General features: G+C 43.3%; 1 protein-coding gene across 1 annotated transcript in view; it reads right to left on the bottom strand.

The window, feature by feature from the left end:
* Positions 1–3,560: 3,560 nt before the first annotated feature.
* LOC138667130 (uncharacterized) overlaps positions 3,561–18,944 on the bottom strand; it is a 95,502-nt gene continuing 80,118 nt past the window's right edge. Inside the window, exons 20-21 of the mRNA XM_069755439.1 lie at positions 4,618–4,711; positions 3,561–3,669 (exon numbers count right to left, since the gene is read on the bottom strand). Coding sequence (XP_069611540.1) covers positions 4,620–4,711 — 92 coding nt within the window. The 3' untranslated portion in view covers positions 3,561–3,669; positions 4,618–4,619. The remainder of the gene's footprint in view (positions 3,670–4,617; positions 4,712–18,944) is intronic.

The following is an 18,944-nucleotide window of genomic DNA, read 5'->3' on the forward strand; positions in this document are numbered from 1 at the left end:
GGTGGCACTCCCCAATCATAATAATCATAATGTCATGATCCAGTTCTGAGTTTATGTTCAGCTGTTTTATCTTTGGACTGGTCATGTGGGAGTTAATCCCCTCTGCCTCACTTTGAAGCTGGCTGAGCTATTTAAGTCCTCTGCAGCCTGTGGGCCAGTGTCAGCTATAGTTCATGCTGCACGGTTTGAGCACCTGACCTGGATCCCTGTTCTAGTGTTCCTCTTTGCCTCTGACTGCCTGCACCCGTTTATGACTTGTTCTGACCTTTGACCTGTACCCCGACTCCGTCTTACGTCTCACGTTTTGGTAACCACGTTCCCGGTAGGTTCTGACGTCTTGCTTGTCCCCGACTATTCTCTGCTCGCCCCTTCTGTACCGCGCTGCTATCTCCGTGTATGACATTGGCTTGTCTCACGTCTCTTTCTTTACCTGTGACACCTGTGTTGTTGTTCAGTGTTGGTGCGCTGTGTGTTCAACCTCCTTTCCTTAACCAGCACCCCCTGGTGGAGGTTGCTCTATACTGCACTGCAGCAGCACATTACACATAATGGTGCACACCTCTGGGGAATCTCATCTTTTATTGTGCACTCTCGCACACACACATTACACTAGTCATCCTGTACTGATCCTGAGTTACATTATGTATTATACTCCAGATGGAGACTATTGAAACTTGCCAAAAGTAAAAAAAAATGTTTTCAAAACTATTTAAAAAAAAAAAGAAAAGTTCAAATCACCCCTCTTTCGCACCATTCAAAATACAACAATAAAAATCAAACATACACATGTTTGGTATCACCGCGTTCAGAATCACCTGATCTATCAATCTAAAAAAAGAATTAACCCGATTGCTAAATGGCGTAACAAGAAAAAAAGTCAAAATGCCAGAGTTACGTTTTTTTGGTCGCTGCTGCATAGCAATAAAATGCGATAACAGCGATCAAAAGATCATATCTACATCAAAATGGTATAAAACAAGAGGTCAGCTCGGTGCACAAAAAATAAGCCCTCAGCCAGTCCCAAATCACAAAAATAGAGACGCTACAGGTCTTGGAAAATTGCGCCATTTTTTTTTTTTACCAAAGTTTAGATTTTTTTTCACCACTTAAATAAAAAGGAGCCTAGACATGTTTGGTGTCTATGAACTCGTAATGACCTGAAGAATCATAATGGCAGCTCAGTTTTAGCATTTGGTGAACATGGTAAAAAAAAAAAAAAATGTGGAATTGCACTTTTTTGATTTTTTTCCCGTTTTACAGTAAACGATATGTTAAAGCCAATTGTGTTGTTCAAAAGTACAACTTGTGCCGCAACCATATTGACGTAAAAATAAAAAGTTATGGCTCTGGGAAGAGGGGGAACAAAAAACGCTACACTATATTGAACAACACAGTGGAAATTAGTGAAAATCCCGTTGTGTTTATTGCACCAAAAATTGTCCAGGAAATGATGTCGGGCTCCATAAAGCAAAATAAAATAAAGATACCAGCGCTCCTCCTACAAAAAAAGGTGAAACAAAGCCGTATTGGCAGTCAGGCTGATCCGAGCCATCCACTAAGAAAACACCGCCCTATGCTGCAGCGACGTCAACAGGATATCGTCCTTCTTCCTCAGGGATTACCATTGTGCAGAGCAGTGTGAACTCATATAGTTTGGAATCAATAGTGATTGGTTGAAGTTTTTTTTAACTTTTATCTACTTTTTTTTTTTTACTATTACTTACTTTTCTTTAACTATTATTTCTTTAGTATCATTTACTTTTTCTTTTTTGCTATTTACTTTTTTTTTTACTATTATTTCTTTATTTTTTTTACTACGATTTACTCTTTTTTACTATTTTTTTCATCTTTTTATTATTATTTACTTTTTTTACCATTCACTTTTTTAAGGCTATATGCACACGTTCAGGATTTCTCGCAGAAATTTCCTGAGCAAAATCGGACATTTTCTGCAAGAAATTCGCATGTGTTTTTTGAGTGTTTTTCTCTCGTTTTAACTGTATTTTTACCGCGTTTTTGTTGAGGTTCCCAATGCAATAATATAGTGGGAAATCTGCAAAAAATCCGCAAAATTATTGAACATGCTGCGTTTTTTACCGCGATGCGTTTTTTTTTTTAGGAAAAAAAAGCAATCATGTGCACAAAAATTGCGGAATGCATTCTAAATGATGGGATGCATAATCCATGCGTTTTTTTCGCGCTTTTATAGCGAAAAAACACGAAAAAAACGTGAAAAATCTGCAGCGTGTGCACACAGCCTTACTGTTATTTCTTTTTTTTACTATTATTTACTTTTTCTTTTTTACTATTTACTTTTTTACTATTATTTCTTTACTATTATTTACTTTTTTACTATTTACTTTATTTTACTATAACTTCTTTACCATTATTTAATTTTTTTACTATTTACTTTTTTTTTACTATTATTTACTCTTTTTTTACTATTTACTTTTTTACTATTATTTCTTTACTATTATTTACTATTTACTTTTTTCACTATTATTTCTTTTTTTTCACTATTCACTTTTGTTTTACTATTATTTCTTTACAATTATTTCCTTTTTTACTATTTCCTTTTTTTACTATTATTTCTTTTTTTTCACTATTCACTTTTGTTTTACTATTATTTCTTTACAATTATTTCCTTTTTTACTATTTCCTTTTTTTACTATTATTTCTTTACCATTATTTACGTTTTTTACTATTTACTTTTTTCACTATTATTATTTTTTTACTATTCACTTTTTTTTACTATTATTTCTTTACAATTATTTACTTTTTTACTATTTACTTTTTTTTACTATTACTTCTTTACCATTATTTACTTTTTTTACTATTCACTTTTTTTTACTATTTACTTTTTTACTATTATTTCTTTACTATTATTTACTATTTACTTTTTTCACTATTATTTCTTTTTGTTTTCACTATTCACTTTTTTTTACTATTATTTCTTTACAATTATTTCCTTTTTTACTATTTCCTTTTTTTTTTTACTATTTTTTTTACCATTATTTACTTTTTTTACTATTTACTTTTTTTTTTTTTTACTATTATTTACTCTTTTTTTACTATTTACTTTTTTTTACTATTATTTCTTTACTATTATATACTTTTTTACTATTATTTCTTTCTTTCTTTTTTAAATATTATTTACTTACTGTATTTATCCACAATTGCAAATAGCGCAATTTCACTATTTAAACCAGCTGGCGTAGATGTGTTCAATTGAAAAATTAATCTGCTCTCCATTTTAGACATCTGGTGTATGAAATCGCCCCTTTCCAGTGTTTTTCTACTTTTTCTATTCCCCAAAAGGAGCTGCCCTTTAATTTCCCACCATGCACTAATTAATAATGCGCCCTGCATATCGGCATGTGATATTACACGCGTGTGCCCTCATTCTTAGGGTACGTGCCCGCTGTCAGTAAATGCACGTAATGTCATTTTTGATGCTAAAACTTCCCTCTATTGTAGTGACACCCACTGACCCTCCCCATTCAGAAATACAGTGAAGTCCAAATAATTCTCCGCTTCCTTACTAATGGTGGAGGCAAAATCTAAATTAAAATTATTTTTTATTAATATTAGTTAAAAACACATTCGCAGATTCTTCTCCACCAGACCGCATGGTTCCATAAAGACTCTTGAAGCTTGAAGATATTTCATCTGCAATCACAAATAATAATAATAAAAAAAAAGTAAATTCTCAGTCGTAATGTCAGTATCAGTAGTAGAGTAGTGAAACATTCAATTGTAAATCCCTGGTGGCCTGGAGCACTAAAGTAGTAGGTTTAAAGGGATTGTCCAGTATTATTATATCGATGGCCCATCTTTAGAATACGATCAGTGACAGAGTTGTTCAAAGCAGAGACCGGGTGCGGAAAAGTAAAGAAAGTGGCATGGCACCACAAATATAGTGTGGTCATGGAGAGCAGAATAATAAAATTAATCTCTATATAAAGTGACAGTGCTACATATCCCAAATATATTGCTGCATATGCATGAGGCCATATCAAGGGAGATACAGTTATAGTTCATGTAGTGAAATCTTGAGACTCATTACCAACATTGATGATGTCAACATGCACCTGACAGTTAATAGCTCTTACTCATGTTCTTATCTGTGGTGCACAGCCCCGACGCGCGTTTCGCGTTGGCTTCCTCAGGGAACGCCAAAACTCTGTCACTGATATGTTTTTTTTTATTATGCATTGCCTTGTATGTATATAATCATGAATGAAAGTATTTTTGTATTCTATTTTGGACAATATACTCCATTTATTCTGCATGCATCCTTGATAGGAGTGTCCATACTTATTGTCCGTAATAGTCCTGATACGTAGGCATAGGACTGTTTTCAATATTGAACTATTATGATATTGTATTTCATCAATACTAGAACCCACCACTAAGGGGAGCTAGTATTAAACTCAGTGGCCAATCAATAGGCTTGTCCCATCGGTGGGTGACTAAGGAGGTAAGTTCTCTTTTTTATAGTTAGAACATGTTCATCTTTTTTTCTCAACTACTGGACAATCCCTTTATGTGCAAGCCCTCCCTCTACTATTTGCCTGTTTTTTTTTTGCTACCCCATCATAGTAGTTACCCCATTACCTCTATTCCTTCAGAAAGACCACGCGGATTGATAAACAGGCCGCGAAATGTTTAAACCTTGTGAGCTCATCGGGTTTGGCGTTGCCGGATTTAGCTGTAACAAACACAAATCAATGAATGATTAAAAAACAGTTAAAAGTTAACTAAGGGTGGAATTATAGAGGATTGAGAGGTGCTAATCCTGAGCTTCCAAGTGTCCAACAAGAGTCGCATAAAGTCCCATGGTGATCTGATGATGTAAATGACCCCAATGATAATGGCTCAGTAGCACCATCCATGTTCCCTAATAACAGTACCATCCACATGAAAGGGTAACCCCAATAACAGCACTCCCTCTAAACAGGACCTGTCACTTGCCATAAATATGTCAATTTTATTACCTGAATCCGGCAACGTTTTCCTTTTGTTCCTATTCCTCTCCGTTCTAGAGATATGGCACTATCTTCTCTGTGTAGAAAATCTAGCCTTTATATCCAACTAGGCGGGGTAATCAAGAACACGGCCACAGAGATGAGTAAAGGAACACACCCACTTGGTTGAAAAGACAAGACTTATATATAGGGAAACGGAGGCCAATATCTCAGGAACGGAAAGGCACAGAAACAAAAGAAAAACATCGCCGGATTCAGGAGAACAGCGGCATTTACACCAGGTCTAAAAATCATTAATGAAAAGTGACAAGGGATTGTCCGCATACTTGCAGACACGTGACTGCCTGCTCTTGTTGCAGGTACTGGAGAATTCGGACAACGTAGGTGTGGTGCGTAGGCTCTCAGGATTAAAAAAAATACTATGTAACTGAACAATGACATATTAATGCCATCACCATGATTCCTTCATCAGTACCTTCAGTACTTTTTTTTTAACCTTGCTGGTCTTCTCCTTTCAGAAGTATTATGGGTATTTATATTTACCATAAATGATGGTGCGATTCATTTATATAATGACCGTTTTTGCTTTTTTCCCCTTAATTGATGATATTTCATGTACTTCTGTGAGTCATATACACAGTTGCAGTTGTAATGAGTAATATCTCTGAATACACCTGAACCATCTGGTAATGAAACCCGGATGATCACAGTTAGCACAGAGATAATGTTGGGAAAAAAAGTGAATGTGTCATCGAAAAATTACCTAATGTTTAAATCAGGTTTTTGTGATAAATGTATTTTTTTTACATTTTTTGGGTAATTTTTAAAATGTTTTACAAATTGTGACTTCTATTTGTATTTAGTTGTCCCTGTAGTTTTATACCCCTAAATAAAATCCTGAGTAATCAATTGCTTCCAAAATTCCCACAATTAGTAATGTATGTAATTTTTTCTCAGTATAACTACAGCTATTCTGTGAAGGCCTCAGAGGTTGGTTTGAGAACATTAGAGATCAAACAGCAAGGAACACACCAGACAGGTCAGGGATAAAGTTGAGAAGAGTAAAGCAGGATTAGGTTCTAAACAAATAACCCAAGATCTGAACATCTCATGGAGTACTGTTCAGTCGATGATCTAAAAATGGAAGGAGTATGGCACAACTGCAAACCTACCAAGACATGGACGTCCACCTAAACTGACTTCCAAAGCAAGGAGAGCACTAATTAGAGAAACAGCCAAGATGAACAAAGTCACTCTGGAGGAGCTGCAGAGATTCACAACATAGGTGGGAGAATCTTTCCACAGGACAACAGTTAGTAGTAAATTCAACAAATCTGCCCTTTATGGAATAGTGGCAGGAAGAAAGACATTTTTGAAAACCATATGAACTCCTATTTGCAGTTTGAAAATTGCCATGTACTGGACTCACCAAGCATGGTGAAGAAGGTATCTGATCAGATGAGACCAAAGTAGAAGCTTTTGAGCAAAATGTAAAATGCTATATGTGGCAGAAAAGTAACACTGTACATCACCCTGAAAACACCATCCTCACCATCACACATAGTGGTGGCATCATCCTGATGAGAGGAGGCGTTTCTTCAACAGGGGCAGGAAGGCTGTTCAGAGTTGATGAGAAGATGGATGGAGCTAAATACAGGGTAATTGTGAAGGAAAACCTGTTAGAGGCTGCAAAAGTCTTGAGACTGCAACATAGGCTCACCTTCCAGCAGGACAACAACCATAAAAACACTGCCAGAGCTACAATGGAGGGTATAGATCAAAACATATTCATATGTGTTAACGGCCCAGTCACAGACCAGACTAAAATCCCATTGGGACTTTAAAATTGCTGATCACAGTCGTCTCCATCCAACCTCACTAAGCGAGAACGAGTGTACAAAGGAGAAGGAGCAAAAAGGTCACCTCTATATGTGCAAAGCTGGTAGGGACAGACCCCAACAGACTGCCGCAGTAATTACAGAGAAAGGTGGTCATACAAAGTATTGACTCAGGGGGGCTGAGTACACATGCATGTCACCATTTTCAGATTTATATATTTCTAAAATATTTCGAATACCATCTATCATTTCCTTTACAAATCCTTGCTACTTTCTGCGGCATTACATAAAATATCAATAAAAAAAATTATAAGTTTATGGATGTAACGTTAAAAAATGGGGAAAAGGTTCACGAGGTATGAAGACTTTATCAAGCGATTGTATATTACAAAGTGTCTTATATTTTTTTGTACTATTGATTTAAGCAAACTTTGCTAAAATTATAGTTCCTGTTTGAGAGAAGTTTTTTTTCTCTTTTTTTTACCTATGTGCTGACTGTGATACCCAAGGTTTCATTACCAGAACCTAAAGGTGTATTCTGAGAGATTAGTCATTATGGCTGCAACCGAACCTGTGACTCACAGGAGCTCATAGTACATCATCATTGACCGGGAATAAAAGCAAACGTTCGAATAAAGGAATCTCTGACACTTCTGGTAAACATTAACATCAGTATTTCCGCCTGGAAATGGAGCATTGACCACTTGCTAGTCTTTCTTTTCCTCTTTGTGCTCTTTGTACGTTACATTTGGCCATTGGATGTGCAGCGATTCCTCACTTGTTTGTGTTTTTATTAATTCATCATTTTTATTACTTTTTTGTACTTTGTTCCTTTTGAAAAATGTAAAATGTTCATATGTGTGTAATGATGATACAACTTGAATATATCCTAACCTGATGGGAAAATGAAAAATGGAGCTGCCTCCCCTAATCATCCATGCGATCAGTACTCATTGAGGGTCTTGAATGGTTAAACTAAATTTTCCCACTTTTCTACGACCCTGACTTTTAGCGCTGGTGTGTGGTTGTACTTTCTACAAAATTTCCAAAGTGTACATGCAAGCAATGCTACAGGAATCACCTCCCACTGATGACATTTGTGTACGTGACGTTACATTAAGTAACTAATCTGCCTATTGATAAACCTCAAAGGGTTATTCCCATCTTCATAGATTATATTTTCGGATAGTGCTGGAAAAAACAAGCATTTTTGAAGTTTAATGCTTTTTAATATTTTCAATAGTTCCTGAGATATTAATGTTTTTATTTTCTTTTGTTCGCGCCTCGATGCCAAGGAGACCGACCACCATTGCAGTTTAGGAGAAGTGGTCGGTCTCCAAGACAAGCTGTAAACCGAGAAAAAGAAAAGTGTTAATATCACAAAAACGGCTGAAAAATATAATAAGCAGTTAATTGCAGAAGTACTTATTTTGCCAGTAGGAGATCTGTGTTATGTTTCCTCTCACCTACAGTTAGGTCCATATATATTTGGACAGAAACATAATTTTTCTAATTTTGGTTATAGTCCTTACCACTAGAGTTGAGCGACCTTGACCTTTTTAGAGTCGAGCCGGGTTTCGCGAAACCCGACTATCTCAAAAGTCGGGTCGAGTGAAATCGGCCGATTATGACGTAAAGTCGGGATCGACCGAAACACGAAACCCAATGCAAGTCAATGGGGCAGCATAGTCGGCAGTGAGTGGGGGCCAGGAAAACACCTAGAGTGCCCATTTTAATGTCAAAACCATCCATTCTTCTTAATGAAGCTTGTCAAGCGTAATTTACCTTATAATAATTGGAAGGCATTTGAAATTGGGGTTCATTTGGCTAAAGTTGTGGTGGGTAGGGCTGGTTCAAGTAATTAGTGGGCCCAGGAAATCTGGACCACGTCACGGCAGTGGAGCAGGGAGAGGTAAGTATTTCAACTTTGCAAGTGCTGTGAACCTGAGCAAGCAGGGGGGGCCCACTCGTTGGCATTGGCACTGGCACAGGGCCCCTCAAAGTACAGCGGTGTTTGCACGGCGGGGGCGCGTAAGGTGTAAGGTGTAAGGTGTAAGGTGTAAGGTGGTATGGTATGCGGGAAGGGGGACCTGACTTTCAGCAGGGTCACAATCTTGCAGTGTAGCGTGCACGGGAAATGTTGCGTTATGGGTCAATGTACCAGCAGACTCATCTATCACTGGCTGGGCAATGGGCAGGATGAGGAGGAAACACAGATATAGGCCCAAAGAATAAAGTGGGCTAAATGCAGTTCAAAATTGGTAACACAGGACTAATCAGGGGGCATTGCAGTGGAGGACAACTGGAATGAGAGGCTGACACAGAGAGTAGGCCCAAATCAGTAAGTAGTCGAAATGCAGTTCAAAATTGGCAACAGTAGTAAACAGGCGGCACAGCTTTGTTCAGTGGAGGAGAACAGCAAGGAGTGGCAGACACCGATAGTAGGCCCCAACCCAACTAGTAGGCCAAATGCAGTCTAACATTAACAACTACTTAGCGAGCGCCTGAAAACGGAATTTCAGGACAGGAAACCAGGAGAACAGCAAGGAGCGGCAGACACCGATAGTATGCCCCAAACCAACTAGTACGCCAAATGCAGTTGTTCCGTTTAACCACAATTTAATGAGAGCCTGAAGATAGAAGTTCAGGAAAGGCAACCTGGAGAACACCTTGGAGTGGAACACACCATCTCTCTACACCCCATACCCAATTTGTAGGCCTAATGCAGCGTAGTTTCCAACAACTACTAAACGAGAGCATGATGATCGAAGCATTGGCGAGGAAACCTGGGGAACACCTTGGAGTGGAACACACCATCTCTCTACAGTGGAACACACCATCTCTCTACACCCCATACCCAATTTGTAGGCCTAATGCAGCGTAGTTTCCAACAACTACTAAACGAGAGCCGGAAGATCGAAGCTCAGGAAAGGCAACCTGGAGAACACCTTGGAGTAGAACACACCATCTCTCTACACCCCATACCCAATTTGTAGGCCTAATGCAGCGTAGTTTCCAACAACTACTAAACGAGAGCCGGAAGATCGAAGCTCAGGAAAGGCAACCTGGGGAACACCTTGGAGTGGAACACACCATCTCTCTACACCCCATACCCAATTTGTAGGCCCAATGCAGCGTAGTTTCCAACAACTACTAAACGAGAGCATGATGATCGAAGCATTGGCGAGGAAACCTGGGGAACACCTTGGAGTGGAACACACCATCTCTCTACACCCCATACCCAATTTGTAGGCCTAATGCAGCGTAGTTTCCAACAACTACAAAACGAGAGCATGATGATCGAAGCATTGGCGAGGAAACCTGGGGAACACCTTGGAGTGGAACACACCATCTCTCTACAGTGGAACACACCATCTCTCTACACCCCATACCCAATTTGTAGGCCTAATGCAGCATAGTTTCCAACAACTACTAAACGAGAGCCGGAAGATCGAAGCTCAGGAAAGGCAACCTGGAGAACACCTTGGAGTGGAACACACCATCTCTCTACACCCCATACCCAATTTGTAGGCCTAATGCAGCGTAGTTTCCAACAACTACTAAACAAGAGCATGATGATCGAAGCATTGGCGAGGAAACCTGGGGAACACCTTGGAGTGGAACACACCATCTCTCTACAGTGGAACACACCATCTCTCTACACCCCATACCCAATTTGTAGGCCTAATGCAGCATAGTTTCCAACAACTACTAAACGAGAGCCGGAAGATCGAAGCTCAGGAAAGGCAACCTGGAGAACACCTTGGAGTGGAACACACCATCTCTCTACACCCCATACCCAATTTGTAGGCCTAATGCAGCGTAGTTTCCAACAACTACTAAACGAGAGCCGGAAGATCGAAGCTCAGGAAAGGCAACCTGGGGAACACCTTGGAGTGGAACACACCATCTCTCTACACCCCATACCCAATTTGTAGGCCCAATGCAGCGTAGTTTCCAACAACTACTAAACAAGAGCATGATGATCGAAGCATTGGCGAGGAAACCTGGGGAACACCTTGGAGTGGAACACACCATCTCTCTACACCCCATACCCAATTTGTAGGCCTAATACAGCGTAGTTTCCAACAACTACTAAACGAGAGCATGATGATCGAAGCATTGGCGAGGAAACCTGGGGAACACCTTGGAGTGGAACACACCATCTCTCTACAGTGGAACACACCATCTCTCTACACCCCATACCCAATTTGTAGGCCTAATGCAGCGTAGTTTCCAACAACTACTAAAAAAGAGCCGGAAGTTCGAAGCTCAGGAAAGGCAACCTGGGGAACACCTTGGAGTGGAACACACCATCTCTTTACACCCCATACCCAATTTGTAGGCCCAATGCAGCGTAGTTTCCAACAACTACTAAACGAGAGCATGATGATCGAAGCATTGGTGAGGAAACCTGGGGAACACCTTGGAGTGGAACACACCATCTCTCTACACCCCATACCCAATTTGTAGGCCTAATGCAGCGTAGTTTCCAACAACTACTAAACGAGAGCCGGAAGATCGAAGCTCAGGAAAGGCAACCTGGAGAACACCTTGGAGTAGAACACACCATCTCTCTACACCCCATACCCAATTTGTAGGCCTAATGCAGCGTAGTTTCCAACAACTACTAAACGAGAGCCGGAAGATCGAAGCTCAGGAAAGGCAACCTGGGGAACAATTTGGAGTGGAACACACCATCTCTCTACACCCCATACCCAATTTGTAGGCCCAATGCAGCGTAGTTTCCAACAACTACTAAACGAGAGCATGATGATCGAAGCATTGGCGAGGAAACCTGGGGAACACCTTGGAGTGGAACACACCATCTCTCTACACCCCATACCCAATTTGTAGGCCTAATGCAGCGTAGTTTCCAACAACTACTAAACGAGAGCATGATGATCGAAGCATTGGCGAGGAAACCTGGGGAACACCTTGGAGTGGAACACACCATCTCTCTACAGTGGAACACACCATCTCTCTACACCACATACCCAATTTGTAGGCCTAATGCAGCATAGTTTCCAACAACTACTAAACGAGAGCCGGAAGATCGAAGCTCAGGAAAGGCAACCTGGAGAACACCTTGGAGTGGAACACACCATCTCTCTACACCCCATACCCAATTTGTAGGCCTAATGCAGCGTAGTTTCCAACAACTACTAAACGAGAGCATGATGATCGAAGCATTGGCGAGGAAACCTGGGGAACACCTTGGAGTGGAACACACCATCTCTCTACAGTGGAACACACCATCTCTCTACACCCCATACCCAATTTGTAGGCCTAATGCAGCATAGTTTCCAACAACGACTAAACGAGAGCCGGAAGATCGAAGCTCAGGAAAGGCAACCTGGAGAACACCTTGGAGTGGAACACACCATCTCTCTACACCCCATACCCAATTTGTAGGCCTAATGCAGCGTAGTTTCCAACAACTACTAAACGAGAGCCGGAAGATCGAAGCTCAGGAAAGGCAACATGGGGAACACCTTGGAGTGGAACACACCATCTCTCTACACCCCATACCCAATTTGTAGGCCCAATGCAGCGTAGTTTCCAACAACTACTAAACAAGAGCATGATGATCGAAGCATTGGCGAGGAAACCTGGGGAACACCTTGGAGTGGAACACACCATCTCTCTACACCCCATACCCAATTTGTAGGCCTAATGCAGCGTAGTTTCCAACAACTACTAAACGAGAGCATGATGATCGAAGCATTGGCGAGGAAACCTGGGGAACACCTTGGAGTGGAACACACCATCTCTCTACAGTGGAATACACCATCTCTCTACACCCCATACCCAATTTGTAGGCCTAATGCAGCGTAGTTTCCAACAACTACTAAAAGAGAGCCGGAAGTTCGAAGCTCAGGAAAGGCAACCTGGGGAACACCTTGGAGTGGAACACACCATCTCTCTACACCCCATACCCAATTTGTAGGCCCAATGCAGCGTAGTTTCCAACAACTACTAAACGAGAGCATGATGATCGAAGCACTGGCGAGGAAACCTGGGGAGCACCTTGGAGTGGAACACACCATCTCTCTACAGTGGAACACACCATCTCTCTACACCCCATACCCAATTTGTAGGCCTAATGCAGCGTAGTTTCCAACAACTACTAAACGAGAGCCGGAAGATCGAAGCTCAGGAAAGGCAACCTGGAGAACACCTTGGAGTGGATCACACCATCTCTCTACACCCCATACCCAATTTGTAGGCCTAATGCAGCGTAGTTTCCAACAACTACTAAACGAGAGCCGGAAGATCGAAGCTCAGGAAAGGCAACCTGGAGAACACCTTGGAGTGGAACACACCATCTCTCTACACCCCATACCCAATTTGTAGGCCTAATGCAGCATAGTTTCCAACAACTACTAAACGAGAGCCGGAAGATCGAAGCTCAGGAAAGGCAACCTGGGGAACACCTTGGAGTGTAACAAACCCTCTCTCTACACCACGGAAGGGCTGATTCTTAGGAAGGAAGGCTGTCGGAAAGAAGCAGGGCGCGTCCGAGGGTGATTATATTCTTATTAGGTATATACTCACCCTCGGACGCGCCCTGCTTCTTTATTTGTAATGAATGTTTATTTGCAATGTGGTTTTGACTTACTCTATTTTTTTGGTAAATAATGATTTTATTATTTTCATTGTTTTGCATCTTCTTGGCAATAATATAAAGAAGACGCGACAGGACAACACTCGGTGGATGCCATATCTGTGTTTAAAATTGAAAAAACCTTTCAGTTAACTACTTGCAGGAGAAAGTTATTGTAGCTGATGGCCATTTTTAGTACTGTACCAGATTTTTGTTGTATGTGTTTGTTTTTAATGTTAAAATGTCTGCATTTGATATCTCTCCAGTATTTTCTTTTTTTATAAGCAAAATACTTATTTTTATATTTTCTGATGTTGGTTCCAGGGGTACACGGGCAGCAGTGGTGTGGTCAGTGGAGGCCTAGTGGAAGGAGTGACCGCAGACAGGCATCGAAGGCCTAAAATAATAACACATGGCTGTAGGCAATTTTAAATTGGTTCCAGGGGTACACGGGCAGCAGTGGTGTGGTCAGTGGAGGCCTAGTGGAAGGAGTGACCACAGACAGGCATCGAAGGCCTAAAATAATAACACATGGCTGTAGGCAATTTTAAATTGGTTCCAGGGGTACACGGGCAGCAGTGGTGTGGTCAGTGGAGGACTAGTGGAAGGAGTGACCGCAGACAGGCATCGAAGGCCTAAAATAATAACACATGGCTGTAGGCAATTTTAAATTGGTTCCAGGGGTACACGGGCAGCAGTGGTGTGGTCAGTGGAGGCCTAGTGGAAGGAGTGACCACAGACAGGCATCGAAGGCCTAAAATAATAACACATGGCTGTAGGCAATTTTAAATTGGTTCCAGGGGTACACGGGCAGCAGTGGTGTGGTCAGTGGAGGCCTAGTGGAAGGAGTCACCGCAGACAGGCATCGAAGGCCTAAAATAATAACACATGGCTGTAGGCAATTTTAAATTGGTTCCAGGGGTACACGGGCAGCAGTGGTGTGGTCAGTGGAGGCCTAGTGGAAGGAGTGACCGCAGACAGGCATCGAAGGCCTAAAATAATAACACATGGCTGTAGGCAATTTTAAATTGGTTCCAGGGGTACACGGGCAGCAGTGGTGTGGTCAGTGGAGGCCTAGTGGAAGGAGTCACCGCAGACAGGCATCGAAGGCCTAAAATAATAACACATGGCTGTAGGCAATTTTAAATTGGTTCCAGGGGTACACGGGCAGCAGTGGTGTGGTCAGTGGAGGCCTAGTGGAAGGAGTGACCGCAGACAGGCATCGAAGGCCTAAAATAATAACACATGGCTGTAGGCAATTTTAAATTGGTTCCAGGGGTACACGGGCAGCAGTGGTGTGGTCAGTGGAGGCCTAGTGGAAGGAGTCACCGCAGACAGGCATCGAAGGCCTAAAATAATAACACATGGCTGTAGGCAATTTTAAATTGGTTCCAGGGGTACACGGGCAGCAGTGGTGTGGTCAGTGGAGGCCTAGTGGAAGGAGTGACCGCAGACAGGCATCGAAGGCCTAAAATAATAACACATGGCTGTAGGCAATTTTAAATTGGTTCCAGGGGTACACGGGCAGCAGTGGTGTGGTCAGTGGAGGCCTAGTGGAAGGAGTGACCGCAGACAGGCATCGAAGGCCTAAAATAATAACACATGGCTGTAGGCAATTTTAAATTGGTTACAGGGGTACACGGGCAGCAGTGGTGTGGTCAGTGGAGGCCTAGTGGAAGGAGTGACCACAGACAGGCATCGAAGGCCTAACATAACAAAAATGTCAATACAATGGTATTGTCAGTGGCAGGCATTGAAGGATGTCAGCGCATAGACTAAACATTGGTGGAGCTGTGAGATAATTTTGCAAGTGGTAGAGCACTGTTTGAGCTGGGGGGGGGGGGGGAAACTGTCTTGTGGCCGGCGGTACAGGCCCAGGGCCCCTCATATTACAACGGTGTGTCTGACGTTGGGTGCGCACCACCACCGCCAGAGACACTTTATTGTACTAGGAGGGACCCAGTGGCAGTGCCGTCGACCAAAAGCGGGCTCACCCACCTCTTCAGACAAACTGCACTCTCACGGGTGCTGTCGCCAAGTGTCGATACCACGGCCCCGTGTGGGGAGTTTGGCCATTTAGTGAGGTGTAAACATGTCGTATGCTGGACAGTCAGGTGCAGAAAATTACGAGATTGGAAAAGGCATTCAGAATAGTCCACAGGCAAGACCTTTTCATAGGAAAGCTAGGTGTCAGCCGGGTAAGGTGGGGCAAAAGATTTCGAAATCCAGTTGTGGTTCATTTTAATGAAGGTTAGATCATCTACATTTTGGGTAGCCAGACGAGTCCTTTTTTCTGTTAGTATTGAACCTGCAGCACTGAATACTCTTTCTGATAGGACACTAGCTGCCGGGCAAGCAAGCTCCTGCAATGCATATTCTGCCAATTCTGGCCAGGTGTCTAATTTTGATGCCCAGTAATCAAATGGGAATGACGGTTGAGGGAGAACATCGATAAGGGATGAAAAATAGTTTGTAACCATACTGGACAAATGTTGTCTCCTGTCACTTTGAATTGATGCTGCAGTACCTGTCCTGTCTGCGGTCATAGCAAAATCACTCCACAACCTGGTCAGAAAACCCCTCTGGCCAACGCCACTTCTGATTTCTGCCCCTCTAACTCCTCTGGTCTGCTGGCCCCTGCAGCTCGTGTGAGAACGATCACGGGCGCTGTGTGCAGGGAATGCCAGAAGCAAACGGTCAACAAGAGTTGATTGTTTGGTTGCTAATATTAGTTCCAAGTTTGCCTTTATAGCGAGGATCAAGGAGGCAGGCCAACCAGTAATCGTCATCATTCATCATTTTAGTTATGCGTGTGTCCCTTTTGAGGAAACGTAAGGCATAATCCGCCATGTGGGCCAAAGTTCCAGTTCTCAAATCTGCGGTTGTGCTTGGTTGAGGGGCAGTTTCAGGCAAATCCACGTCACTTGTGTCCCTCAAAAAACCAGAACCCGGCCTTGCCGCGCCACCAATTTCCAGTGGCCCCGGAAAAGCTTCCTCATTAAAAATATAATCATCCCCATCATCCTCCTCGTCCTCCTCCTCCTCTTTGCCCGCTACCTCATCCTGTACACTGCCCTGGCCAGACAATGGCTGACTGTCATCAAGGCTTTCCTCTTCCTCAGCTGCAGACGCCTGATCCTTTATGTGCGTCAAACTTTGCATCAGCAGACGCATTAGGGGGATGCTCATGCTTATTATGGCGTTGTCTGCACTAACCAGCCGTGTGCATTCCTCAAAACACTGAAGGACTTGACACATGTCTTGAATCTTCGACCACTGCACACCTGACAACTCCATGTCTGCCATCCTACTGCCTGCTCGTGTATGTGTATCCTCCCACAAAAACATAACAGCCCGCCTCTGTTCGCACAGTCTCTGAAGCATGTGCAGTGTTGAGTTCCACCTTGTTGCAACGTCTATGATTAGGCGATGCTGGGGAAGGTTCAAAGAACGCTGATAGGTCTGCATACGGCTGGAGTGTACGGGCGAATGGCGGATATGTGAGCAAAGTCCACGCACTTTGAGGAGCAGGTCGGATAACCCCGGATAACTTTTCAGGAAGCACTGCACCACCAGGTTTAAGGTGTGAGCCAGGCAAGGAATGTGTTTCAGTTGGGAAAGGGAGATGGCAGCCATGAAATTCCTTCCGTTATCACTCACTACCTTGCCTGCCTCAAGATCTACAGTGCCCAGCCACGACTGCGTTTCTTTCTGCAAGAACTCGGACAGAACTTCCGCGGTGTGTCTGTTGTCGCCCAAACACTTCATAGCCAATACAGCCTGCTGACGTTTGCCAGTAGCTGCCCCATAATGGGAGACCTGGTGTGCAACAGTGGCAGCTGCGGATGGAGTGGTTGTGCGACTGCGGTCTGTGGACGAGCTCTCGCTTCTGCAGGAGGACGAAGAGGAGGAGGAGGGGGTGCGAACGGCTACAGCCAATTGTTTCCTAGACCGTGGGCTAGGCAGAACTGTCCTAAACTTGCTGTCCCCTGTGGACCCTGCATCCACCACATTTACCCAGTGTGCCGTGATGGACACGTAACGTCCCTGGCCATGCCTACTGGTCCATGCATCTGTTGTCAGGTGCACCTTTGTGCTCACAGATTGCCTGAGTGCATGGACGATGCGCTCTTTAACATGCTGGTGGAGGGCTGGGATGGCTTTTATGGAAAAAAAGTGTCGACTGGGTAGCTCGTAGCGTGGTACAGCGTAGTCCATCAGGGCTTTGAAAGCTTCGCTTTCAACTAACCGGTAGGGCATCATCTCTAACGAGATTAGTCTAGCTATGTGTGCGTTCAAACCCTGTGTACGCGGATGCGAGGCTAAGTACTTCCTTTTTCTAACCATAGTCTCATGTAGGGTGAGCTGGACTGGAGGGCTGGAGATCGTGGAACTAGCGGGGGTGCCGGTGGACATGGCAGACTGAGAGACGGTGGGAGATGGTATTGTTGCCACCGGTGCCCTAGATGCAGTGTTTCCTACTACGAAACTGGTGATTCCCTGACCCTGACTGCTTTGGCCTGGCAAAGAAACCTGCACAGATACTGCAGGTGGTGCGGAAAATGGTGGCCCTACACTGCCGGAAGGGATGTTGCGTTGCTGACTAGCTTCATTGGCCGAGGGTGCTACAACCTTAAGGGACGTTTGGTAGTTAGTCCAGGCTTGCAAATGCATGGTGGTTAAATGTCTATGCATGCAACTTGTATTGAGACTTTTCAGATTCTGTCCTCTGCTTAAGGTAGTTGAACATTTTTGACAGATGACTTTGCGCTGATCAATTGGATGTTGTTTAAAAAAATGCCAGACTGCACTCTTTCTAGCATCGGATACCTTTTCAGGCATTGCAGACTGAGCTTTAACCGGATGGCCACGCTGTCCTCCAACAGGTTTTGGCTTTGCCACGCGTTTTGGGCAAGATACGGGCCCGGCAGATGGAACCTGTTGCGATGTTGATGCCTGCTGCGGCCCCTCCTCCTCCGCTTCAGAACTGCTGCCGCCTGCACCCTGTTCCCCCAATGGCTGCCAATCGGGGTCAAGAACTGGGTCATCTATTACCTCTTCTTGTAGCTCGTGTGCAACTTCGTCTGTGTCACCGTGTCGGTCGGTGGTATAGCGTTCGTGATGGGGCAACATAGTCTCATCAGGGTCTGATTCTTGATCAGCACCCTGCGAGGGCAATGTTGTGGTCTGAGTCAAAGGACCAGCATAGTAGTCTGGCTGTGGCTGTGCATCAGTGCACTCCATGTCAGATTCAACTTGTAATGGGCATGGACTGTTAACTGCTTCACTTTCTAAGCCAGGGACGGTATGTGTAAAGAGCTCCATGGAGTAACCCGTTGTGTCGCCTGCTGCATTCTTCTCTGTTGTTGTTTTTGCTGAAGAGGACAAGGAAGCGACTTGTCCCTGACCGTGAACATCCACTAACGACGCGCTGCTTTGACATTTACCAGTTTCACGAGAGGAGGCAAAAGAGCTAGAGGTTGAGTCAGCAAGATAAGCCAAAACTTGCTC

The sequence above is a fragment of the Ranitomeya imitator genome, chromosome 2 (genome assembly GCF_032444005.1).
Source record: "Ranitomeya imitator isolate aRanImi1 chromosome 2, aRanImi1.pri, whole genome shotgun sequence".
In the NCBI taxonomy this organism is placed as follows: Eukaryota; Metazoa; Chordata; class Amphibia; order Anura; family Dendrobatidae; genus Ranitomeya; species Ranitomeya imitator.